The 25,922-nt window shown below is 43.8% G+C and overlaps 2 gene segments (V, D, J or C); both read left to right on the top strand.

The window, feature by feature from the left end:
• The first annotated feature begins 3,103 nt into the window (after window positions 1-3,103).
• LOC129023695 (immunoglobulin lambda variable 1-47-like) lies at window positions 3,104-3,781 on the top strand. The segment is given in 2 exon segments: window positions 3,104-3,205; window positions 3,321-3,781. Coding segments are annotated over 2 exon segments (507 nt in total).
• A 14,671-nt stretch (window positions 3,782-18,452) lies between these two features.
• On the top strand, window positions 18,453-18,947 carry LOC129023694 (immunoglobulin lambda variable 7-43-like). The segment is given in 2 exon segments: window positions 18,453-18,519; window positions 18,607-18,947. Coding segments are annotated over 2 exon segments (390 nt in total).
• Window positions 18,948-25,922: the final 6,975 nt, after the last annotated feature.

Raw genomic sequence — 25,922 nt, 5'->3', positions numbered from 1 at the left:
AGAGATGGGGTTTCGCCATGTTAGCCAGGATGATCTCGATCTCCTGACCTCATGATCTGCCTGCCTCGGCCTCCCAAAGCGCTGGGATTACAGGCATGAGCCACCATGCCCAGTGGTCACCCACTCTTTCTATGTGACAGAATGCCAGTCCTCTAGGCACCAGCAAGATTGACTACCTGATTTCTGAAAGCAGAATACAAGCTGTGATACCTGGAATGAGGAGAGCAGAAGCCAAGAGTCACTGAGCTGAGCCGGGCAGGCTCATGGGACATGCTGGGGCAGGCAGATCAGCATTCCAAGCAGAGGAAGCCTCAAGTGCAAAGGTGGTGTTGCACAAGGCTCCTGATGATTATGAGGGACTGGAGACAGTGGGTGAAGGGTAGTGTGCCAAGTCAGGGATTAAGTCCTGATTATCAGCTCTTCTCCTGAGGCCTTTACAAATTATTATTTATTTAGATATAATTGAGATATAATTCACATAAGATCCACCACTTTAAAGGGTAGAATTAATTGGTTTTAGTACATTCACAATGGTGTGCAATCATCATCGCTGTTTAATTCCAGAACATTTTTATTATCCTAAAGCAGAACCTGTTAGCAGTCACTCCCCACTTCTCCCTTCCCTGGCCCCTGGCAACCTCTAATGTACCTTCTGTCTCTTTGAATTGACCTATTCTGGATATTTCATATGAGTCGAATCACATAATATGTGATTTTTTGTGTCTGGCTTCTTTCACTCAGCATCATGCTTCAAGGTTCTTCCATGTTGTAGCAGGTATTAGAATGTTATTTTTTATGGCTGAATAATATTCCACTGTATGGCTAGGCCACATTTTTGTTTATGTATTCCTTTATATGGCTGAATAATACTGAGGCCTCTTGAACCATCATCTTTTAAACCTGTGAAGTTCCAAAGAAGGCTTTGGACAACCCAACTGCCCTGTGCTTCCCTCAAAGAAGCCATTATTGGACCATATTTTGGTTTTGTTAGGGACACAGTGCCCATTATATAAGAGTTAGTCCTGTTTAAAGCTACTGCTTCCTGAAGAGAGCATACTTTCAAATCTGTCTCCTCGTGGAAGCCCATCCTGACTAGTTGGGTTCCTGTGGACAATGACCAAGCTCTCCCTGGTGCAGGTGGAGGGTGATCTCCCCAGCTGGAGGTCACTCAGGGCAAGATCCTCATGAAACCCAAGCAGATTTAGGGCTCCCAGCCAACAGGCAGTCCTCACACTGGGCTCACTAGAACTGCACAAGTAGTTTACCAGATTTACCAAGACCCCCGAGATCTCAGCCACAGCTGGCTCCCCTGGAGTCACACAGCTGTCCAGAGCCAGTGAGCAGTACCATCCTCATAGTCCAGGTGAGGATGGCTGGGTGCAGCTTGTGGTCCTGTTGCTGAGGTCAAGGGGTACAAGTGGTGGGGTCTACTGGACTTGGCTGGCCCAGCAGAGTGGTGTTTCAAAGAAATGAAGTGAAATCTTACCCAGAACCCCTGTGTGTGAAGCAGATGAGAAGGGGGCTGGTCTGTTTGGAGCACAGGTAGTCCCTCAATGTCCCTTCGGACTCCAGGATCAAGGAACCACCTCAGATCAGCTGCAGCCTGGCTAGGAAGGGTGAGGGGCCAGGGAGGACACCTGCCCTGCTTCCTGCGTGTCGTGCCTCGGAGAGCACCAGGTTCCGGAGGCTTCCCACTCCTTGGGAGGGCTGAATAGGTCCTGGGCGAGTGTGTGCTGCAGCTACTCAGGGGCAGTGCTGTGGAGCATTTAAAATCTTATTGTATTGCAACTTATATCAACATAACCATCTTGCTGTTTTTCTGTATCCCCTTAAAATTCCCTAAACAAATATTTATTAAGAGCCCAGGATGTATCATGCCAGAACTCATGCAGTCGTAGACATAACCTGTTTCATTTTTCATTTGGATCAACAGAATTATGTTTTCTGTTAAGCTTGCTGTTTTCAGTTAATTAGATTCTAGATGTCATTACAGATCAAAGATGAAAAATTTCTATCATCTTTAAGCCACCCCCACAACACTCACTACTGAATTTGAAACATAATTTTCCCCTAGAAATCCTCATTGGGGGCTCGATAGTAACAGCTGCTACGTATCAGGCTCACCTGAGGACAGACGCTGGTTAAACCAAGTTGAAGTTTTAATTCTTCCCATCTTCAAAGACTGAGCATCTCTGCTCTTTGTGCTCATAAGTAAAACACTCCAAAGTCATTTGCCAGGATCCCCTGCAGATGGGCCTTCAGTGTACAGACTCCTAGGCAAGACCCCGGTCACAGTATCCAAATGACTTTGACCACAAGTCTGGGGAAGTAGAGAGCGAACAAAGATTTACCAGAAAAACCCTCTGGGAATGTCTCCCCAGGGCACCCTAGAGGGAAGAGCTCCCTTTCTCGTCAGCGCCACAGGATCCACTGAGGAAGGAGAGCTCTGGCCACCAGGAAGGAGCCACATGAGAGGAGAGGACCAGGTGTCCCACACAGGTGGGGAAGTGAGTCCATGGGGCCGGTCCCCGCTCTGGGCTTGACCCTGACATAAGAGGACTCTGTGTAGACACCACCTGAGTCCTCTACAATGTACGGCCACAGAGCCATGGACAGATTCACTCCTGAGGAGTCCAGTAGAGCGTGAAGACTGCCGTGAGGTCACAGCGAGGAGACACAGATGTCACCTGAGCTGGCCTGGACCTGAGAGAGGGGGCAGTGGACAGAACAGAGGGGAGGCAGTGGTGTAAATGAGAGGCTCTGGTCACCTTATCATAGAAAGGTTTACCTTGGCTGGACACCAGGGGGCGCTGGGGGACCATTACTGAGAAGACGCGTTGGGGGCGGGGGTGGGCGGTGATGGGAGCAGAACCGGCCACCTGTTTTGCCTGTTGTCCTCTGCTCAGGGCTCACAACTGTGTTCTCCCCACCCTCTGGAACCACAGAGCTCCACCCTTGCCACCCCCTGACATCCTCAAGCCAAGGAGCCTGACCCAAGGCTAAGGGTGGGGTCACAAACCCGGTGGGCGGGGGGGGTGTGTATGTTTGATTTGCATGGATGGACTCTCCCCCTCTCAGAGTATGAAGAGAGGGAGAGATCTGGGGGAAGCTCAGCTTCAGCTGTGGGTAGAGAAGACAGGACTCAGGACAATCTCCAGCATGGCCGGCTTCCCTCTCGTCCTCACCCTCCTCACTCACTGTGCAGGTGACAGGATGGGGACCAAGAGAGGGGCCCTGGGAAGCCCATGGGGCCCTGCTTTCTCCTCTTGTCTCCTTTTGTCTCTTATCAATCACCATGTCTGTGTCTCTCTCACTTCCAGGGTCCTGGGCCCAGTCTGTGCTGACTCAGCCACCCTCAGCGTCTGGGACCCCTGGGCAGAGGGTCACCATCTCTTGTTCTGGAAGCAGCTCCAACATCGGAAGTAATGCTGTAAGCTGGTACCAGCAGCTCCCAGGAACGGCCCCCAAACTCCTCATCTATAGTAATAATCAGCGACCCTCAGGGGTCCCTGACCGATTCTCTGGCTCCAAGTCTGGCACCTCAGCCTCCCTGGCCATCACTGGTCTCCGGTCCGAGGATGAGGCTGATTATTACTGTGCAGCATGGGATGACAGCCTGAGTGGTCCCACAGTGCTCCAGGCCCAGGGGGAACTGAGACAAGAACCCCCTTCCTCCTCCTCCAGGAGGGTGAGCCCCAGCAGCTTCTGCTCAGGCCTGGCCTGTGGCTTCTTCTGCTGCAGCTTCCTTCATGGGTCCAGGCGCATCCAAGGTCCTGCCTGAGGGTGGAGGCTCCTCCTCCCCTTTGGTCCTTAGAGTCAGGAACAGGACGTCCAGGAAACAGAACATCCTGCTCCCTGCAGCTTAGGACACAGGGTCTCTGCACTGAAGTCCTGGGCTGAGGTGGCAGGTCCAGTTGTGTCATCTCAGACCCACCTCTGGTGGGGAACCTGTGTCTCCATCATCCTCCTATTCCCATTTCCAGGAGTTTCCAGAGTGGTGTCTTCCTCCCCCTGCTCCTCAGTGTGAATCCCTGTGCTTCCTTTCTCTCCAGCCTATTCTTTTTTAATAAAACTTTTTTTTCATGTAGGAACAATGCACATCTAATAAACTACCCATATTTATAATAGGAAATTAGACAAGTTTTGGCAGTTTTCTGGTTCCTTGAAAACATCACCATCCCCGGGAGCTATTGTGACCAATCCCAGCAGCTCCTCATGACGCTTGTCACCTCCCTCCCTCCCCTAACCGCCTCTCAGGAAGCCACAGATCTTCCTCTCTCACTACTGCTTGGTTTCTTTTTTCTGGAATGTATCAGTGTTATCAAACGTTATCTTCCCATTGGTTCAGGCTTCTTTCACTCTGCACACTTGCTTTGAGATTATCCCTATTGTCGCTGAATTGCACCCATCCCATAGAGGGCTCATTACTATCTTTAAGGGTCCTTAGGCCATTTTTTTCTGATTTTATTCATGTATTTCTTTTAAAGTTTGAATGTATTGTTCATCAAACAAACTCTATGGGTGATGTTCATCTAAGGTGACAGGACAGTCTGTGATAGCTTGTCAGGATTCTTGCTTCTTTAGTCTTTTCTTGGCTCTCTCTATAGTGGAAGAGAGGTTCTCATCTTTTATTTATTTATGTATTTAATTTTGGGGGTTTTTAAGGGTTTTAGTGATTTTCCCTTTTTAATTATTTTTAAAATTCATTATTTTATTTTAATAGGTTTTTGGAGAACAAGTGTTGTTTGGTTACATATATAAGTTCTTTAGTGGTGATTCCTGAGATTGTGGTGCAGTCATCACACAAGCAGTGTACACTGTATCCAATGAGTAGTCTCTCATCCCTCACCTCCCTCCCATGCTTTCCCCCGAGTCCCCAAAGTCCATTGTATCATTGTTATGCCCTTGGGTTCTCATAGCTTATCACCCACCTATGAGTGAGAACATACACTGTTTTGTTTTCCATTCCTGAGTTACTCCACTTAGAATGATAGTCTCCAGTTCCATCCAGGTTGCTGTGAATGCCATTATTTTGTTTATTTTTATGGCTGTGTAGTATTCCCTGGTATGTGTATGTATACATCGCATTTGCTTTATCTACTTGTTGATTTATGGGCATTTGAGCTAGTTCCATGTTTTTGCAATTGCAAATTGTGCTGCTATAAACATGCGTGTGCAAGTATCCTTTTTTGTATAATGACTTCTTTTTCTCTGGGTAGATACCTAGTCATGAGATTGCTGGATCAAAGAGTACATCAATTTTTACTTCCTTAAGGAATCCACACTGTTTTCCATAGTGATTGTACTAGTTTACCTTCCCACCGCTAGTGTAAAAGTGTTTTGTTTTCACCACATCCATGCCAACATCTATTATTTTTTGATTTTTTGATTATGGCCGTTCTTGAGATAGGAAGGTGGTATCACACATTGTGGTATTGATTTGCATTTCCCTGATTATTAGTGATGTTGAACATTTTTGTATGTGTTTGTTGGCCATTTGTAGAACTTCTTTTGAAAATTATTTATTTATGTCCTTAGTCCACCTTTTGATGGAAGTGTTTATTTTTTTCTTGCTAATTTGAGTTCTTTGTAAATTCTAGATATTAGTCATTTGTTGGGTGTATAGACTGTGAAGATTTTCTTCCACTTTGTTGGTTGTCTGTTAACTCTGCTGATTATTTCTTTTGCTGTGCAGGTTTTTTTTTAGTTTAATTAAGTCCCATCTATTTATCTTTGTTCTTGTTGCATTTGCTTTTGGGTTCTTGGTCATGAAATATTTGCCTAAACCAATATCTAGGAGGGTTGTTCCGATGTTATCTTCTAGAATTTATATGGTTTCAGGCCTTAGATTTAATTATTTGATTCATCTTGAGTTGATTTTTGTATAAGGTGAGAGATGAGGATGCAGTTTCATTCCTCTACATTTGGCTTGCCAATTATCCCAGCACCATTTGTTGAATAGGGTGTCATTTTTCCACTTTATGTTTTTGTTCACTTTGTCAAACATCAGTTGGTTGTAAGTATTTGGCTTCATTTCTGGATTCTTTATTCTGTTCCATTGGTCTTTGTGCCCATTTTTGTACCAGTACCAAGCAGATTTAGTGACTATGGAGTCAAACTTTACTAGAGTTTGAAGTTGGGTAATGCGATGCCTCCAGATTTGTTCCTTTTGCTTAGTCTTGCTTTGTCTATGCAGGCTCTTTTTGGTTCCATATGAATTTTAGGATTATTGTTTTCCAATTCTCTAATGAATGATGGTGATATTTTGATGGGAATTGCATTGATTTTGTAACTTGCTTTTGGCAGTATGATCATTTTCAATGTATTGTTTCTACCCATTCATGAGCATGGGATGTGTTTTTGTTTGTGTCATCTATGATTTCTTTCAGCAGTGTTTTGTAGTTTCCCTTGTAGAGGTCTTTCACCTCCTTGGTTAAGTATATTCCTAAGTATATTTTTTTGCAGCTATTTGTGAAAGGGGTTGAGTTCTTGATTTGATTTTCAGCTTATCCACTCTTATTGTATAACAGAGCTACTGATTTGTGTGCCTTAATTTTGTATCTTGAAATTTGCTGTATTTATTTACCAGTTCTAGGAGCTTTTTGGATGAGTCTTTAAGGTTTTCTAGGTATATGTTCATATTATCAGCAAATAGTGACAGTTTGACTTCCTCTTTATCAATTTGGATATCTTCGATTTGTTTCTCTTGTCTCATTGCTCTGGCTAAGACTTCCAGTACTATATTGAATAGAAGTGGTGAAAATGGGCATTCTTGTCTTGTTCCAGATCTCAGGGGAAATGTTTTCACCTTTTTTCCATTTAATATAATGATGACTGTGTGTTTGTAATACAGGGCTTAATAGAGGACATAAGTTATGTCTTTTCTATGTCAATTTTGCAAAGAGTTTTAATCATGAAGTGATGGTGGATTTTGTCAAGTATTTTTTCTGCATGTATTGAGATAATCATGTGATTTTTGTTTTTAATGCTTTTTATATGGTATATCACATTTATTGACTCGTGTATGTTAAACCATCCCTGCATTCTCTGGTATGAAAACCACTTGATCATTGTGGACTATGTTTTGGATAGCTGTTGGATACAGTTAACTAGTATTTTGTTTAGGATTTTTGCATCTATGTTCATCAGGGGTATTGGTCTATAGTATTCTTGTTTTTTTCTGTTCTTCCCTCATTCTGATATTAGGGTGACATTGGCTTCATAGAATAATTTAGGAAGGATTCCCTCTTTTTCCTTCCTGTGGATTAATGCATTAGTCAGTGTTCTCTAGAGGGACACAAATAATGGAATATATATATATATATTTTATATATATATGATTATTAAGTATTAACTCACATGAACACAAGGTCCAACAATAGGCTGTCTGCAGGCTGAGGAGCAAGAAGAGCCAGTCCAAGTTCCAAAACTGAAGAAGTTGGAGTTCCATATTTGAAGGCAGGAAGCATCCAGCATGGGAGAAAGATGTAGGCTGGGAGGCTAGGCCGGTCTCTCTTTTCATATTTTTCTACCTGCTTATTTTCTAGCCATGCTGTCAGCTTATTAGATTGTTCCCACCCAGATTAAGGGTGGGTGTGGCTTTCCCACCCACTAACACAAATGTGAATCTCCTTTGGCAGCACCCTCACAGACACAGACACAGCCAGGATCAATACTTTTTTTTTTTTTGGAGATGGAGTCTTGCTCTGTCGCCCAAGCTGGAGTGCAGTGGTGCGATCTCTGCTCACTGCAAGCTCCGCCTCCAGGGTTCAAGCAATTCTTTGCCTCAGCCTCGTGAGTAGCTGGGACTACAGGTGCCCACCACCACGGCCGGCTAATTTTTTTCAATTTTTAGTAGAGACGGGGTTTCACCATGTTAGCCAGGAAGGTCTCGATCTCCTGACTTTGTGATCTGCCCGCCTTAGCCTCCCAAAGTGCTGGGATTACAGGCATGAGCCACTGAGTCCGGCCAATACTTTTTGTCCTTCAATCCAATCAAGTTGACACTCAGCATTACTCATCACAAGTCCACTCCTTGTCAGCATGAACCCATATACATCTTGTGATGTCATACATAATCTTCAAATAAAGACAATAATAAAGTCATAATTACACCTAACATAACACAATTATCCTTCATACAACCAGAACGCATGAATCCCTAACACAAATACTATTACATCAAGTTAACAATACTTAAATGCTGATGTGAAGTCAATAAATCTTATGTTATATGATAAAGGAGAAAGGAAATAAAATGAAGATATTTTCTTAGTACGAGTTTATAGATGCACATACATGTTTTTAACAAAAGAAGGAGGAAATACGCTTGACAATTACACTCCTCATTTCTGCAGCTGGCCGTAGCTGGTATTGATGACTACCTTCTTCTACTATTCATTCTGTATTCCCTTTGCCTTCAGAAAGCACCTCAGTAGTTCGTGTTTTTTTTCTTGGTGGAGTGACCCAAACTTTCATTCCTGAAGGGTCTCATTGACCTTAATACAGGGCATGGTAATAGTAAGAAATGCCCTAATGGATCTCCTGGATTCCATGCATATTCTTCGGTAACTCCATTGTGGAGTAGTAAACTGATTTCATTTTGATAGTCTGGGTCAATCACCCCAGCTGACACTGTAACTCCCTTCTTAGCCATTGACTTAAAGGTATGAGAAGCCCAAAGTGTCCAGGTGGCAATCTTAACTTCCAGTTTAATGGAATCATTGTTGTGTCTCCAGGTGGTAGTGTTCCTTCCTCTGGAACTAAATCCTTTAAGCCAGCAGAACATGATGTCTCAGGAACAGGAAGCAGAACATTTGCTAGTGGATCACTAGGGGTGATGGTGAGTGGTGCCACTTCCACTTCCACCCCTTGATTCCTGGATCCATGAATCCTGGCTATGAGAGGAACAGTACCATATGTTGGATGCTGATTTAGAGCATACACAGCCATCTGGAGAACTTTGCCCCAGCCCTGCAAAGTATTGTCACCTAGTTGGCAATGTAATTGTGACTTCAAAAGCCATTCCACTGTTCTATCAATCCAGCTGTTTCGGGATGATGGGAACATGATAAGACCAGTGAATTTTGTGAGCTTGAGCCCACTGCTGCACTTCTTTAGTCATAAAGTGAGAGCCTTTGTCAGAGCATTGCTGTGTGGAATATGATGACAGTGAATGAGGCATTCCATGAGTACACGGATGGTAGTCTCATAGGCAAACCAATATCTAGGATAAGTGTCTATTTCGGTTAAGACAAACCTCTGCCCTTCCTGTGATGGAAGAGGTCTGTTGTATTTCTCCTCACACGGGGCACCAGTTGAGATATTGCTCCTCACAAAACAGCATTAGCTACGGGGGTCTGCCCGCAGACCCTGACCCAAACGATGGATGAATAAAAATGGACACTGACACACAGATATTCTGTTTGGCCAGTCCTGCTGAGTTCTTTGATTCTGAGTGTCAGACAACATACACACCAGGAGAGGTTTGTCACTGCGGCAGGCCCTGAGCACCTGGTACTCCAGGCATTTATTTAGTATACAATTAACAACAGAAGCTTTGAGTAAACACACTTGTGGATAATTAACATGGTTAAGAGAGTAGTTCTATGAATGATTAAACCTCAGGTACCCTGGTCTAAAGTAAATACCATTAGGGGGCAATATCCTTGGTTGACCTCCCACCGAGAGGACCATGTGACTCAAAGGTTAGTTAATGGAGGTAGGGTAAACAGGCTTAACTGGGAAAGCCTCCATTGTCCCTAGCATTTATCCTATGACCTAATGCTCTAAGGCAAGAACCAGCTGCCCTCAGCCTGTACAATTATTACAAGCTATGTAACATTTTAGCCTTCCAAAAGGTCTGTGACTATTCCCTATAACTTACCCTAATATTTCCCTTTAATATTTCTGCCACCATCCTGAGTGAATCCCAACAGAGGTCCAATATAATCAACCTGCCACCAGGTAGCTGGCTGATAACCCCAAGGAATGGTGCCACATCGAGGGCTCAGTGTTAGTCTCTGCTGCTGGCAAATTGGGCACTCAGCAGTGGCCGTAGCTAGGTCAGCTTTGGTGAGTGGAAGTCCATGTTGATGAGCCCATGTGTAACCTCCATTCCTGCCACCATGGCCACTTCCCTCATGGGCCCATTGGGCGATGACAGGGATGGCTGGGGAAAGAGGCTGTGTTTTGTTCACAGAACGGGTAATACTATCCTCTTCATTATTAAAATCCTCCTCTGCTGAGGTCACCTGTTGGTGAGCGCTCACATGGGATACAAATACTTTCACAGTTTTTGACCACTCAGAGAGGTCCATCCACATATCTCTTTCCCAAATTTCTTCGTCATCAATTTTCCAATCATACTTCTTAGTCCCTGTGACAGTTACTATGGGACTGAATGAGGGGGGACTAACACAAAAATGAAGACAAAGACAAAGGGATCTGTTTTAAAGAAGGGGTCAGGGGACTTCTTGCTTCTAGTGAACAAGGTTCCTGAGCTTCTGCAGCCCTTCATATTTATTAGGTAGAAAGAACAGGGAGGAGGAGGTAATGGTTGGTCAGCTGCTTGATTTATCACAGGTTCACAAGATTGCTTTCTTTATACAACATTCTTCAGATGTGCTGCAGATAATCACAAGAAACACTATGCTTGGGGCATGATAGCTCTCAGCATTCCTTCTGGTGGCAGATGCAGTTTGTCAGTTTGCCAACAACCTGCATTCATGAGAACAGTTTGCTGCTTGCTCCAGTGGTATACTGAGTTGGTCATGACCCTCATTATTTCTGCCTCCAACAAGTCCCTGATCATCCAGCCAAAATGTTGGCTACAGCCTATGAATTCATATATAATCAGACATCTGGAGATTTCTCCTTCCATGCAAAGTGCACAACCAGGTGTACTCCTCAAAGTTCTGCCCAATGGGAAGATTTCCCTTCACCGCTGTACTTCAGGAATGTCCTGGAAAGGGGCTGTAGAGCTGCAGCTGTCCACTTTCCGGTGGTGCCTGCATATCATGCAGATACATTTGTGAACCAGGCCTTAGTCTTCTTTCTCTGTCAGCTGATCATAGTGAACTCCCCCTGAGACCACCAGTGTAGGCTGGAGGATAGAAGGGAGGGTGGCAAGAGTGGAGGTCTCGGACATTTGAGCCACTTCCCCATGTAACTTACTTGTGCCTTCAGCCCGGTCACATATACACCATTTCCATTTAATGATGGAGTGCTGCTGTGCATGATCCACTTTATGGCTAAATGGGTTAGAAAGCACCCACTTCATGACAGGCAGTTCAGGTTGCATGGGGACTTTAAGATGCATAGTCAAATGTTCAGTTTCCACCAAAGCCCAGTAATAGGCCAAGAGCTGTCTCTCAAAAGGAGAGTAGCTATCTGCAGAAGATGGCAGGGCCTTGCTCCAAAATCCCAGAGTCCTCCACTGTGATTCACTTATGGTGGCCTGACAAAGGCTCCAAGGAGATTTGCTATCTGCCGCTGACACCCCAAGTACCATTGGATCTGTTGGATCCTACGGCCCAAGTGGCAGAGCAGCTTGCACAGCAGCCTGGACCTGTTGCAGAGCCTTCTCCTGTTCTGAATCCCACTCAAACCTGGCAGCCTTTTGGGTTACTTGATACATGGATTGGAGTAACACACCCAAATGAGGAATGTGTTGCCTCCAAAATCCAAATAGGCCCACCAGACATTGTGCCTTTCTTGGTTGTAGGAGGGGCTAAATGCAGCAACTTATCCTTCACCTTAGAAGGAATGTCTCGACAGGCCCCACACCACTGGACACCTGGAAATTTTACTGAGGTAGAATGCCCTTGAATTTTAGTTGGATTTACCGCCCATCGTCTTGCATGCAAATGTCTCACCAATAAGTCCACTGTGTTTGCTACTTCAGGCTCACTGGATGCAACCAGCACAATGTCATCAATTTAATGGGCCAGTGTTATATCTTGCAAAAGAGACAAGCAATCAAAATCTCTTTGAATAAGATTATGACACACAGCTGGAGAGCTCATATACCCCTGAGGTAGGACAGTAAAGGTATATTGCTGGCCTTGCCTGCTGAACGCAAATTGCTTCTGGTGGGCCTTATGGACCGGAATGGAGAAAAAGGCATTTTCCAAGTCAATGGCTGCATATGAGGTGCCAGGAGATGCATTAATTTGCTCAAGCAAGGAAACTACATCTGGTACAGCAGTTGCAACTGGAGTCACCACTTGGTTAAACTTCTGATAATCCACTACAATTCTCCAAGATCCATCTATCTTCTGCACAGGCCAAATGGGAGTGTTGAAAGGTCATGTTGTGGGAATCACCACCCCTGCGTTTTTCAAGTCCTTGATGGTATCACTAATCTCTGCAATCCCTCCAGGGATGCAATATTGTGGGTTTTTTTTTTTTTTTAATGGAGTTTCACTCTTGTTGCCCAGGCTAAAGTACAATGGCAGAATCATGGCTCACTGCAACCTCCATCTCTGATTTCAAGCAATTCTCCTGCCTCATCCTCCCAAGTAGCTGGGATTACAGGTATGTACCATCACTCCCCACTAATTTTTTGTATTTAGTGTAGATGGGGTTTCACCATGTTGGTCAGGCTAGTCTCGAACTCCTGACCTCAGGTGAGGTGATTCACACTAAGATCCAGCTTATGTGGATCTTTTCTCTTCTTTTCTTGGTTAATCTCACTAATGGCATACATAATTTTATTTATCTTTTCTAAGAATTGGTTTTTGTTTCATTTATCTTTTCTATCATTTTTTGTTTCAATTTGATTTAGTTCTGGTCTGATATTGCTATTTCCTTTCTTCTGCTGGGTTTGGGTTTGCATTGTTCTTGATTCTCCATTTCCATGAGGTGTAACCTTAGATTGTCTGTTTGTGCTCTTTCAGACTTTGTGACGTACGTATTTAATGCTAAACATTCCTCATAGCACTGCTTTTGCTGTATCCCAGAGGTTTTTATAGGTTTTTTCAAGATTTAGTACCACTGTAACCTTACTATTGGCCAACGGCTTTTGCATTCCTAAGAGTGTGACCTCATTTAATCCTGACCACAGCTTTATGATTGCTTTTCATTCAGTAGGTCGTGGTTAGAGACTGAGTGCTTGTGGCCTGGATGGAAGGTTCTCCAGTTTATCAAATAAAAACACCAAAGGTCAGTTAAATTTGAATTCGGTAAAACAATGACAAAGAATTAGTATGTGTAACTCCCACACAATATTGCTCATTTGAGATACAAACTTACTTTGTAGTTCATCTGCCAACTGAACACAGGGTTCAAAGCCTAGAAGAGGCAGAGTTAGAGCTGGTCTCCTCTTCCTGATGCCAGGTCTATGAGCTGAACCTCAAAGACAGGGCTTCTCTAACACAGCTACCCTCAAGTGAGCACATCGGTTAGCACTAAATACACGGTATATGATGCCCAATCAATAATGCCTACTCACTTTTCTAATTCTTCTTTCTATTATTCTTCAAATCTCTATACTCAAGACCTCCCCAAACATTGCAGCAGCCAGGATTTTGAATGAGGGTCCTCATATGTCTTTCAAAACAAGATGCAAGGGTGCTCCTCGGTCCCCACACAGAGGGGCTTAAGCCAGGAGTGCATAAGTGACATGTAAGAGACAGAAGAACTCAACCTGGCTCTCCCTCTGTGCAGTGAGACACCAAATTCCAGGGTTCTTTTATTCTGAAGGTGGGTGGCTGAGAGCAAGAGGAGCCCCACCCTGAGAGCTCTGAGTATTCAGGACAAGAATTGGCAGCCCGAATAGGGGCTATGCTCTCGAGTGTGGAAGAAGCATGCATCTCTGGGCACAGGCCTGCTCTTCTGGTGGCTTCTCCTTCACCAAACTGGGCTCCCCGCTGTGATGTCTATCACAGAATCTCCTTCAGTAAGACCAAGACTCCAGGATTCAACTAAAAATAGCAGCACAGACCAGAAAGGTATGTCACAGTACTTGAATTCTGTGTAGAGCAATAAGTACAAATGTAGCTTAACAGGGGCCTTCACTGTTGTATCTTTGGTGAAGGAGAAAATAGACAATGGCAGGAAGAAACTGAAGGACTCAGTAGGTCTGGAACTGGGGCAGCACTGGGTGCTATAAAGTTGTCCTTGAGGGGTCTACAGATGCTGACAGCTGGGAAGTCATCCTGCATCATCTGCTCACTGCTCACTGGGCTCAGCAGCTATGTCCTCACAGATAACCAGATTCAATCAACCTGGCCTTCTCCACCCAACCTGGGGAATGTATTCCAGTGAGTGTTTCAACTGCGGTTCTATGAAGGGGTTGGGAGATAAGAAGAGGGGACTGATTTGCTTGAAGAAACCATTGCACACCCTTTCCTTTCATCTGAAACCTATTAATGGAAACTCTGAGGCCACCCATAGAAGTCTAGCTGGCCTCCTAAATTTGGGAGTTATGAAGGAGTCATTCCTGATCAATCTACAGGATGAGGGGCCATCAGCAGCAGGTGGTCAGAGTGAGGGAGAAACTGGCTTCCCTGAGAGACTCATCAACACAGCCACCAACTCTGGGGAAAATGGGGCACTTGCTATAACAGTCACCCCAAACTACTCACAGGGGCCTGAGCCTAGTCCCCTCACCTTATTGTTTCTGGTTCTGGTCCATGCCTCTGTTTTCCCTGGACCCCTTGCCCATGTCTGAGTCCAGAGTAGCAGGAGTAGTTCCATCCCAGTCATCATCTATACAGAAGTAACAGCTACTATGGCTTGAAGCTGAGTCTACAGTTCTACCCATGAAGGCCTCTTTTTCTCCCCGATCCCCTCACACAGGTGACCACTGCTGTGGGTCTGGTGGAGTGGCCACTGACCACTGGTCCCAGGAGAACACAAAATATTTATTCCTCTCTAACACCAGGCATGTATTGGAGGGGGTTTGGTGGGTGTAGAACAGAGTGGCTCTTCCAGATGCAAAGCAGTAAGAACCTGGCTACAGAAAATCATTTCACAAACCTCCACACCCTTTCATGATAAAAACACTCAATGAACTAGAAATAGAAAGAAATTACCCTAACATAGTAAAGGCTAACTATAAAAATCCCACAGCCAACATCATACACAATCTTAAACACCAAAGATATGTTTTTGTAATATCAGGAACATAGCAACAATGTACACTTTCACCACGTCTATTCAAAACAGTATTGAAAGACCTAGCCACAGCAATAAGGCAAGAGAAATAAATAAACAGGATAACATTAGAAATAAAAAGTAAAATTATCTCTGTTTTCAATGGACTTAATGTCATATGTAGAATACCCTTAAAAGTTCCACAAAACAGCTTTTGTCAGAATGATTAAATGTATTCTGTAATGTTCAGAATACAAAATCACCATGTAAAAACATCTCATGGCTGGGCATGGTGACTCACGCCTGTAATCCTGGCACTTGGAGAGGCTGAGGGGGGAGGATTACTTGGGATCAAGAGTTCAAGGACAGCCTGGGCTACAAAGCAAGAGCCTGTCTCAAGAAGAAAAAAGAAAGAAAGAGAGAAAGAAAGGAAGAGGGAGAGAAAGAAAGAAAGAGAAAGGAAGAATGCGAAAGAGAAACAAAGAGAAAGGGAAACAGAGAGAGAAAGAGAGGAAAAGAGGGGGCAAGAAAGAAAGAAAGAAAGAAAGAAAGAGGAAAGAAAGAAAGAAAGAAACAAACAAACAAAGAGGAAAGAAAGAAAGACAAAGAAAGAAAGAAAGTCTCTTATATTTCAATACTTGGAAAATCTCTTATATTTCAATACTTATTCAAGGACACAGAAAACAACCCAAAACAAAATTAATAAAACAAATCGAATTACAACATCATTAGAGAGAGTAAAATATGGCTGGGCACGGTAGCTCATGCCTGTAATCTCAGCACTTTGGGAGGCCGATTTGGAGGGATCATCTGAGGTTAGAAGTTCAAGACCAGCCACGCCAATATGGTAAAACCTCGTTCCTACAAGAAAAAATAAAATAAAATTGCTAGCTGTGGTGGCACATGCCAGTAATCCCAGCTACTCAGGGGTCCGAGGCACAAGAATCACTTCAGCCTAGGAGGGAGAGGTTGCAGTGAGCCAAGATCTTGCCACTGTACTCCAGCCTGGGTGGCAGTGAGACATTGCCCAAAGAAGCAAATAAATAAAAATGAAACAGTAAAATACTTAAGAATAAAGTTGTTCAAAGAGGTGAAAGACTTGTAGATTGAAAAGTATAAAACATTGCTAAAAGAAATTAAAGAATACACAAATAAATGGAAAGAAATCCTTTGTTCATGTACTGGAAAACTCAATATTGTTATGCTAGCAAAACAAACCAGGAGGAATCGACAGATTCATTGCAATCTCTGATCAACATTCCAATAATATTTTATGCAAGAATAGAAATAAATTAAACCTAAAATTTATATAGAGTGTGAAGGGAACCTAAACAGTCAAAGTCATCTTGTAAAAGAAGAACAGTGTTGGAAGTCTCACACTTTCTGATTTCAAAACATACTACAAAGGTACACTAATCAAAACAGAGTGGTATACATGTAACATACATACTGACAAGTAAAACAGAACTGAGTGCCTAGAAAAAAACTCAGTTATACAGTCAAATAATTTTAAACAAGGTTGTCCAGACTTTTCAGTGGAAACAAGACAGTTTTTCACAAATATAGATGTTCTGGGAAATAATACTGAATGGCTTTTGTGTTGTTGTTCTCCAATGGTCTCAAATGTTCTCTCAAAGTTGCTACAGAACATAGCCTATTGATTTAGTAACTTGAAAGGCTGAGTAAGACTGTCAGAGACTCCCTGCTCATCATCATTCTTCTTCCACTTCCAGTGACTACTTTTATATTCTGTGCCATAAGCCAACAGCTACAGATCCCAAGATCTTGTAATCCTTCTGTAAAACTGGTGCCATGCCACATACTTTGCACCTGAGACTTTTTATCTTACTGTATTTTCTAAGGAGTGAATACTCTTGTCCAAATAACTAATATATTTAAAGACATTTCCTTCTGTGGGCACTGATTTCATGCTTTCTGTTTTCCAAGGAAGTGGTGAGCCCGTTTCTGAGAACACCTGTAATTGATGGCTGTACCTTCCAAAGCAATCTAGAAGTGATTTCCTCTTGGAGTGTGTTTGGTTTTGTTATTGATTTGAAAACATACTTTTGAACACTGAGATCTCTGAAACTACTAGATCTCTACAAGTGTAACTGTGAAAGAAGCTTACCTGCAGCTTTAACAAAATGAGAAACTCTTTCCAAATAAAACTTGTTTTGAAGTTAAAAAAAAAGAATAATGTGAGATGGAACCTGGGAGGTCCAAGGCTTCCCAAGAGCACTCTCAATTCTGAAGCTAATTTTCAGCTCAGGGCTCCCCACCAGCCCTTTACTTCTTATGATTCCCTGGAAGGACTCACATAACTCACTGAAAACTGTGATATTCATTAATATAATTTTTCTACAGTGGAATAATACACATTAAAATAATGCAAGGGAAGAGGCACACAGGCAGAGTTCAGGAGAATTTCAAGTACATGCATCCAGTTGTCCTCTCCCAGTGGAGAAACAGACAATGCTGCATTCCACTGGCAACAATGTGTGATTCTATGTAGGAAGCATTGCCAACCAGCAAAGCTCACCCAGGCTTGGTGTCCAGAGGATTTTGGAGTGGTGGGGTGGGTGAGAGTGGGATCGTTATGCAGACCCTGTTGATCATCCTCATGGCTCACCTGAGTTTCCACTCGATTGGAATTGACAATGAAACTTCAACCTTCCACCGTTGTCATTAAAAAAAAATCATCTAAAGTAAATTATTTAAAAAATTCTCACTTAAACCAGCTGTTTATCCAATATAAGGCTCAACAGAAATAGTTACATTAAGTCAGTAGGTCATTAAAACAATTTAGCCATTGAAATCATTCAAATAAAAATGAACACCATGTAACACTAAAATCGAATTATAGTCACAGGGGCAGGATTCCAGCAACAGCAAGAGAAAATAGTACAAATAGGAATAAGCAAAGAATAGACAATTCATGGGTGTGAATTGGCCTGGAAAATATTGTGGCAATGTCCAAAGATAAATCCATAGTTATTTGTGGAACAAGTGAAAGACCACGCATTCTCAGTCCAGGAAAGCCACCAGGGGGCGGTCTGGGTCTCTTGGATTATAAGAAGCTCAAGAGGTCCAAATTTAATAAACCCTGCACAGTTGCTCACTGACTCATGTAAATGTTAGAGCAGCTGCTTCCTCCCACAGGGCAAATCCACAGCACACAGCCACCCTGGGCTGGCCCCTCACAGTGTAGCTGCTCTCAGGACTGTGGACCCAGGTGGTGATAAAGGCAGTAGAGATTTGCATAAAGCAGCACACAACACACCCCCTCCATGTGGGGAGCTCAATAGGAGATAAAGAGCCATCAGAATCCAGCCCCAGCTCTGGCGCCAGGGGTCCCTTCCAATATCAGCACCATGGCCTGGACTCTGCTCCTCCTCCAGTTCCTCCTCATTTGCTGCCCAGGTTAAGAGAGATTTCAAATACCAGCCTTTGAAGGGATCCTTGTGTCTCCCCTTCTAATTTCTAACATGTGTCTGTTTTTTGTTTCAGGGTCCAATTCTCAGGCTGTGGTGACTCAAGAGCCCTCACTGACAGTGTCCCCAGGAGGGACAGTCACTCTCACCTGTGCTTCCAGCACTGGAGCTGTCACCAGTGGGCACTATCCAAACTGGTTCCAGCAGAAACCTGGACAAGCCCCCAGGACACTGATTTATAGTACAAACAACAAATACTCCTGGACCCCTGCCCGGTTCTCAGGCTCCCTCCTTGGGGGCAAAGCTGCCCTGACACTGTCAGGTGCGCAGCCTGAGGACGATGCTGAGGATTACTGCTCGCTCTACTATAGTGGTGCTCAGCACAGTGACAGACTCATAAGAGGAACCAAGACATAAACTTCCCTAGGCCCTTATGATGTGGAGATTGCGTGATCAGACACACCAGCTCTCAAGGCAGCCTACATGTGGACCAGCCATAGAGAGGGGAAGGAAAGGGTCTGAATTGATTTCTATCCCTCCCTGTGCCCTGAAGTGGAGGAAATGTGAGAGTGATTTGCAGTAATTGAATCAGAAAAAGCCAAAGTTATTTGTTTTATATGAAAAAAAAAACCAGAAACAGCAGGATCAGATCTAAAGGCTGAGTCTAAATGCATTTCCTGCAGACAGAAGCTTCTTCAAACTATAGACTTTCTGAGCTAAGAGCAAAGAGAATAAACTCTCCATGTGTATATTATTAAAGTTTATTTTATTGAGTTACTTTCAAAGTAATACGTGACTATTATATAAAGTCAAAAAGTATTAAAAATCACCAAGTTCTCTGCTAAGCTACCTTATCCCAAGCAATCAAAATAAGTACTTTTCTTCATTTGGATGCATTTTTTATTTCTGTTTTTAATATTTCCACAATGGTGATTAAACCTTGTGCTCATTCCTCTGGTTTGATCCACCTTTATGCTCTTGTCATTTAAAGTTAATGTAAGTAGTGTTCCATTTATTTAAAAGGTTAAAATATTTTAATAGTTGATCATTGTATTTTGAACTGAGTACCAGTGAAGTATTCTAGCTTCTTGGTAATTTCAATTGTTTGCTAGTCAATGATGTTATATGATATTGTTATTAAAACACTCCTGGTCATTTCTGTGGATTTCATGAGGTCAGAGGAAATGCCTGTGCTTTTCCATGGAAAGCCTTGGGTACGTTATTCCTGACTTCCCAATGCGCAAAATAGAGAAACACAAATTTCCTGCTCATGTTAGAGCATAAGAGATTCAGGTACGAGGAACAATTTATACCCCAAGCTACATACAATGTCTTTAGGCATGTATTAGAAGTGTACTTCTCAAACTCTCTGATACCCTTAGTTCTGAAGAAGCTCAAAGCTGGCTAATACTTTTATATTTATCTTTTTATTTTTTTACCTCAACCAGCACTTTCTCCTGATTCCTGGGGTTTTCTGCATTTCCAGTGAATCCAGTGAATGACACAAATAGGCTAACTGATTCTTCCCAAGCTCCAGCTCTCTCCCTTATGTGCTGATCTAGTGAGGAATCACATGGGAAGAGAGACCCATGGATTTCTGGCAGCCTGGGAAGTGAGTTCATGGCTGGCCTCAGCTTGCAAACCAGACACTTGTCTCCTTGTTTCCCTTTACTGTTCATTGGTTCAGCAGCTGTGTCCTTCCAGGTTTCCTGGACAGTGATGGACCACACTCTCCCAACTTCCAACTATCCGCTCCTCAAAAGGAATAACTAGACTCAGCATCTTATGTGAGGGGCACAGCCAGGGGTCAGGATAGATTCGCATTAAGTCCCCTCAATTAAGAGAGGCCAGGGAAGAGGGGCTGTTCCCTCTAATCCATGTGGCTCAGGAAGCAGAGCTCTAGAGACATCTCTAACATGGCCTGAACTCCCTCCTCCTCACCCTCCTCAGTCACGGCACAGGTGGCTGGAGACAGGGAGTCAGGGACTGGCACTGGCAGGACCAGAGCTCTGCTTTGCTCCCCTGGCTCACTGAGCCACCTCCCTCACCCTGTGTCTCTCTCCTCACTCTCAGGGTCCTGGGCAATCAGGGCTCATCTGGTAACCTGCACCGTCTGTCTGTGGCTAAACCAGCCACCATCTCCTGAACTGGAAGCAGCGGCAATAAGGTTCTTGGAATTGTGACCTGGTGCCAACAACGACCAGGAAGTGCCTCCAAGCTTCTGACTCATAGAAGTAAATATCTGCCTGCAGGGATCCAGGACAGATGCTCAGGCTACCAGTCTTACAAGGAGGCCTTCCTAAGCATCTCTGGGCTTTAGGCTGAGGGCAAGGCTGATCACTCCTGTTGGCTTCAGACAGCCCCCTGGAGGTCCAAACAGTGCTGCAGTCTGGGAAAGTGAGATGGGAACATGCCAGGTCTCCTAGGAGCATGACCTTCCAACAGCACCACCCACAACCAGGACAGCTGGTCTGTTTACCATTTGTGTGGATGTTTCTTGATGCTGCCACTAACCAGGGCCCAAGACTTAGTTCAGGGACAGTGATCTAGAGAATACAGCTTTGTTCTCTCACAGCCAGCCCTCAGAGGAAGCCCTTAGCAACAGCATTGTCAGACTGCCTCAAAAAAATCAGAAAGTCTTTGATTCCAGGAACAGGCTGCCCTGGGGACAGACTCAAGATGAGTCAGGGTAAGCAGGGACAGAATCCAGCTGGGTCTGCCTCAGGCATGTGCACTAACGCAAAGGTCTGTCCATCCTTATTGTCTACTAAACACCTACTATGTGCCAGGCCCAGGAGAGTGCTCAGGATACAGAGTTTACAAGACAGACAGGGTTCCTGCCTTTACAGGGATAATGCCTCACAGAAGAGTGAGCGCCAACAAGTCAATGAGAATAAGGCATGTTGTGAGGTATAAAAGGGTTGACATGGGCCAGAAGGCAGTGAGCAACAAGAAGCTATTAGGAGGTTGTAAGCAAGGAAGACACGGACTCTGGTTTGAGATTCAGGAGGCAAAGTCCAGCTTCTCTAAGGAAGATGAAAAAGGAGGGCATGGAGTGAAGGCAGATAGTCCAGTTAGGACATGGTGGCTTTGTACACATGAGAGATGAGGCCTCTGGCAAGTAATGTGGCAGCTGAGCTGGGAAGACTGTGTGTGACTCACACCATGGAGAGAAGGACTAGAGGAAGGAGGCCAATGGTTGAGGTCCTCAGCATGTCCTTGTGATGGAAACCTGACAACAGCCTGCAACTGTGATCAAGTGTGTCACTCTCCTCTTCTCTCTGGAAAGCTCACAGGACTCAGGACTCATTGCTGCCCTTCCCTCCTATTCAATAAGATTAATGTAAACCATCACTTTACACCCCTGAAAAGAGACCTGGTGACTTTCTTTTATATATATATGTGTAATATATATGCAAATATATTTTATATTGGTATTGATATATACTTGCATAGATTTATATATATCTTATACAAATAAAATATATATGCTGTTTTTATTTATAGTATTCTGAATTTTTTTATTATACTTTAAGTTCTAGGGTACATGTGCACAACATACAGGTTGGTTACATATGTATACATGTGCCATGCTGGGTGTGCTGCATTTAGCTCAGTGGTTACTTCACATGCGATCAAACCACCTCTCTGGTTACTTTCTATTGAGCAAAAGCCCCAAAGGTCAGGACAGAGCTTTGTAGAGCTCGTGGGATGATGCCCTACACATTCAAGGGGCTGCTGTTAAAGCTCACAATCAAACCTCCCAGAGCTCTGTCAGAAACCATGAGAGGGGAAGTGTCAGTGCTGAAGTAGCTGATTTGGGAGCACACTGATTTATAGTATGTGCAGGTGCAGGAGACTGAGGACTGAGGCCCGGCACAGGCAAACGGCTGCCAAGGTGTCATTATGGGGCAGGGCGCTTGTAGCCTCCTCAGTGATAGGTGGGGGTAAATGTCAATTAAAAAGCTGGAGAGCAGTGGAAAGGCAGGATTCTGTGTCTGGGCAAGGAAAGGAGGTCCAGCCCCCACCCAGGCATCCTTATTCACTCTTCTCTTTACCTTCCTTCTTCCTTGCCACCTTCCCAGGGAAGGCTTCCAGGGCTGTGGTGTCTCTGCTGCTCTTCCTCTGTCACAAAGAGAGCAGTAAGGAGGTTATCTGATGGCAAAGCTATCTCCTCACACTCAGTTGTCTAGTTACCCTGAGGAATTCCTCTGGAAGATGGGAATGTTCTGTTTTATCTCTGACCTACAGTAAGAACCCAGTGGTTTGTGAGGCCAAGAAGAATGACCACATTCTGTTTACACAGGATTATTTATAACACACATAGTCAAATAACACCATCAAGTTCTAAGCATGTCAATCCATTCTTCAGAATTATAGAAATGCATGTCTCTCAGCTGTCAGCAATGGGCTTCAAATCCCCAGGGTGACTAATGGGTCAGGGTGGGATCAGCCACATGAAGAGCTTTCTTTACAGTTAGTGACTCTATTCACTGTGTTTCCCCTGCTGAGATCCAACCTCCATGAGAGTCTTCACTGTAGTTGTTGCTGTTTTCTATCTTGTCATTGCTGTACCTACAGGGCCAAAAACACTGCCTGGCACCAAGGACAGGCTCAGTACATGTTTGTTAAATATGTGAGTTCACCTACATTGGAATTCCAAAAAGAGATACAGATCTGAGGTCAAGATAATAATTTTTTAAAAAATTCTGGATATTTTGTGTTTCAGATTCTGAGTTCATTCAATAGAAGATATTAAGCAAGAATTTCTGCCTTTGGATTTGGTTAGCAGGAGAAGGATATGGATATAAAAATACATGTATATCACACATACCACCCCATGGCCCAGAGACTTGAGAGCCCAGCCAATCTCTGCAGCTACCAATCACAGCCTCTGTTCACTCATTTATGGTCTGATTGTCATGGATCCATATATGCTGGATCCCATGGGTTCATGTGGAGAAAGTGGAGAGAAGGTGGTTGGCTTTCCCAGTCCTGCTTTAAAAAACCACAGGAAGCAAGTAGATCATAACGCAAATCCTTGGGACAGAAATCCCTCCAGAGCAAATAAACTGCAGGATATGGGTGAATTGGGAAAATTTCTGGTAATATTTATACAACTAAGAAACTTTACATTAGATATCCTTCAACACAATATTCATTACAGAGCTTTAAATCAGCCATATGATCAATGCAATTCAAACATTAAACTCATCCACCAGAAGTCCCATAGTAGACTTTGTTGAGGAAATTCTTGAAGGAAGAATGATGGGTTTGTGAGCTCTGTGTCCACAGAAGAGAGATTTCTGCACTAGGAGGACTGGGTACAGCCGATAAATAATTAGGAATGTAGGTGCCCATCTGGACTATATTCTATCCAATATGCAATGCTGTGAGTCCTGCATCTGCAAATCTTAGCATTCATTGTACTTCCTTCAATTTCCCAATTATTACAATAAATTAACTTTAGACATGGATGATCAAAAAAATCAATTAATGTGAGAATCCTTGAAATCTGTTGCTTTAATGCACAAAAATTAGGGAACACTTCACATGTATATATTGGTTAATTTATATACCAATGATGCGCTACCTCTTCATTGGTCTATTGTAAAAATCACCTAGCCAGGGGCTAAGTTGATGGGTAAAAGGTGTTGAAAACTTAAACACCATGAACCACATTGATGATGGTCAAAGTTGGCTGAGGGGTACAAACAATTCATTAGAAAATTATCAGTATGTTTGTGTGACTCAAAAGTTTCCATGATAACCAGTGTTGAAAGTATCCTTGTTTATGATGAGATGGTTGTGTTCTGCTTTTAACAGGTGTACAATGTGGACAAAATGCAAACTTACACTTTGATTTCAAGTAGAAGCCCATCTTCTCCCAACCAGCAGAGGAGAAGCTGGTGTGGAGAACATGGAAAAGACAGGAGCTCAGGGTTTCCCAGGGAAGACAGGGGAGTGAGTCTGGAGCCCTCAAATTAAGAGGAGGGGCTGTGAGTTGGGCTGTGGGAGTGTGCAGGGGCCACAGTGCGAAGGGCATGCTGCGGAGGCCTCAGGGCTCAGGTTTTATAAAAATGAGGAGTTACTGAAGGGGTTTTAGCCAGGGAGTGCCTTCCCTGCCTCATCTGAATCAGAGAGATCTCTCTCAATGCCCTGAGGAGAGAGTGCTTGAGGGAAGTGAGTGATCCTGATTCTAGATTACTCACTAAAGCACCTCGTGAGTCTAGAAATTCAGGGGCCATTTGCACAGTTAGCACGAGAGTAGACGTGGTAATTTGAGAAGTGATGGTCTCTGCCTTTGTCTCCTCAGACATTCAACTCATTTGCAAGAGAACTTTGAGGGCAAAATCCATACTGATCTTTCTAATAAACTGAAAACATCCAGTCAAAAAATACATGTGGCAATATCACATTACAAAGAAATAGTATAACATCTAGGACAAATTCTTGACCAAAAAATATGACACAACTGTGCAGACAATGACAAGTTTTACTTAGGGAGATAATGGCTAACTTCATAAAATAGAGAAATACATCCTTGTTCACTGATAAAGGTAAGTCTACCAAATCTATTAATTTTCCTATATTACTAAATTGAGTCAAATCCCTATAAAACATGAAACCATTGCATATATAACTTTTGCTAAATTGCTGCCTTTAACATGTCAAGAATTTTTTTATTTTTCCTGGAAAAGTCTCATTATTCACCGTCCTTTTGAACAGCCCCAAGCTACCCTTCAACCCAGCTCCTTAGCTGATCCCTTTTCCATAATGCCCACCCTAATGGCACATGTGGGCAATTAGATTTTTCTAGAATGCCCTGTGGTGGTGCTGACACCTGTAAAAGTTATATATGCACATGTCTGCACATCTCACAGACCAAGACTACTACTGGGAGTAAGAAATCACAGTAGTAATTCATAGCATAATAGAAGTGTCTAGGAATCAGATCAAGGATATGTGAATCCAGAGAGTGACTGGTGAGCAGCAGAGACCAGCTGGGTTTTGAAGTCTCTGAGCCATGGGGAAGTGTGTGCCCTGGGACCAGCGTCGGATGTTGTGGGGCTGCCCTGTGGTTGCTACACAGTTGTTCAGTAAGGACCATTCACTCAAAGAAATCCAGGCTTTGGGTCTGGGCCCTGCACTCACTGATGGGGACTCGGCAGCTGTGTCCCCTCTGGCCTGGCAGAGATCCCTGAGCAAGGACCTGTGTATGGTCTCAACAGGTGCTTCCTCCCAGGGCCTTGCAAGAAGAAAGGCAAACCTTCCTCCTGCTTAGTCTGCAGAGTGAGCTGAGCTGCATCCCCAGGTCTCAAGGAGGGGCTGGCAGTCCCTGGGTGGAAACACATTTGCATGAGCAGCCCCTCCTCTGCAGAGGGTGGGAAG

This window comes from Pongo pygmaeus, chromosome 23, assembly GCF_028885625.2.
Source record: "Pongo pygmaeus isolate AG05252 chromosome 23, NHGRI_mPonPyg2-v2.0_pri, whole genome shotgun sequence".
Lineage (NCBI taxonomy): Eukaryota > Metazoa > Chordata > Mammalia > Primates > Hominidae > Pongo > Pongo pygmaeus.
The sequence above is the reverse complement of the archived record's forward strand: the minus strand, read 5'-3'. Positions and strand labels throughout refer to the sequence as shown.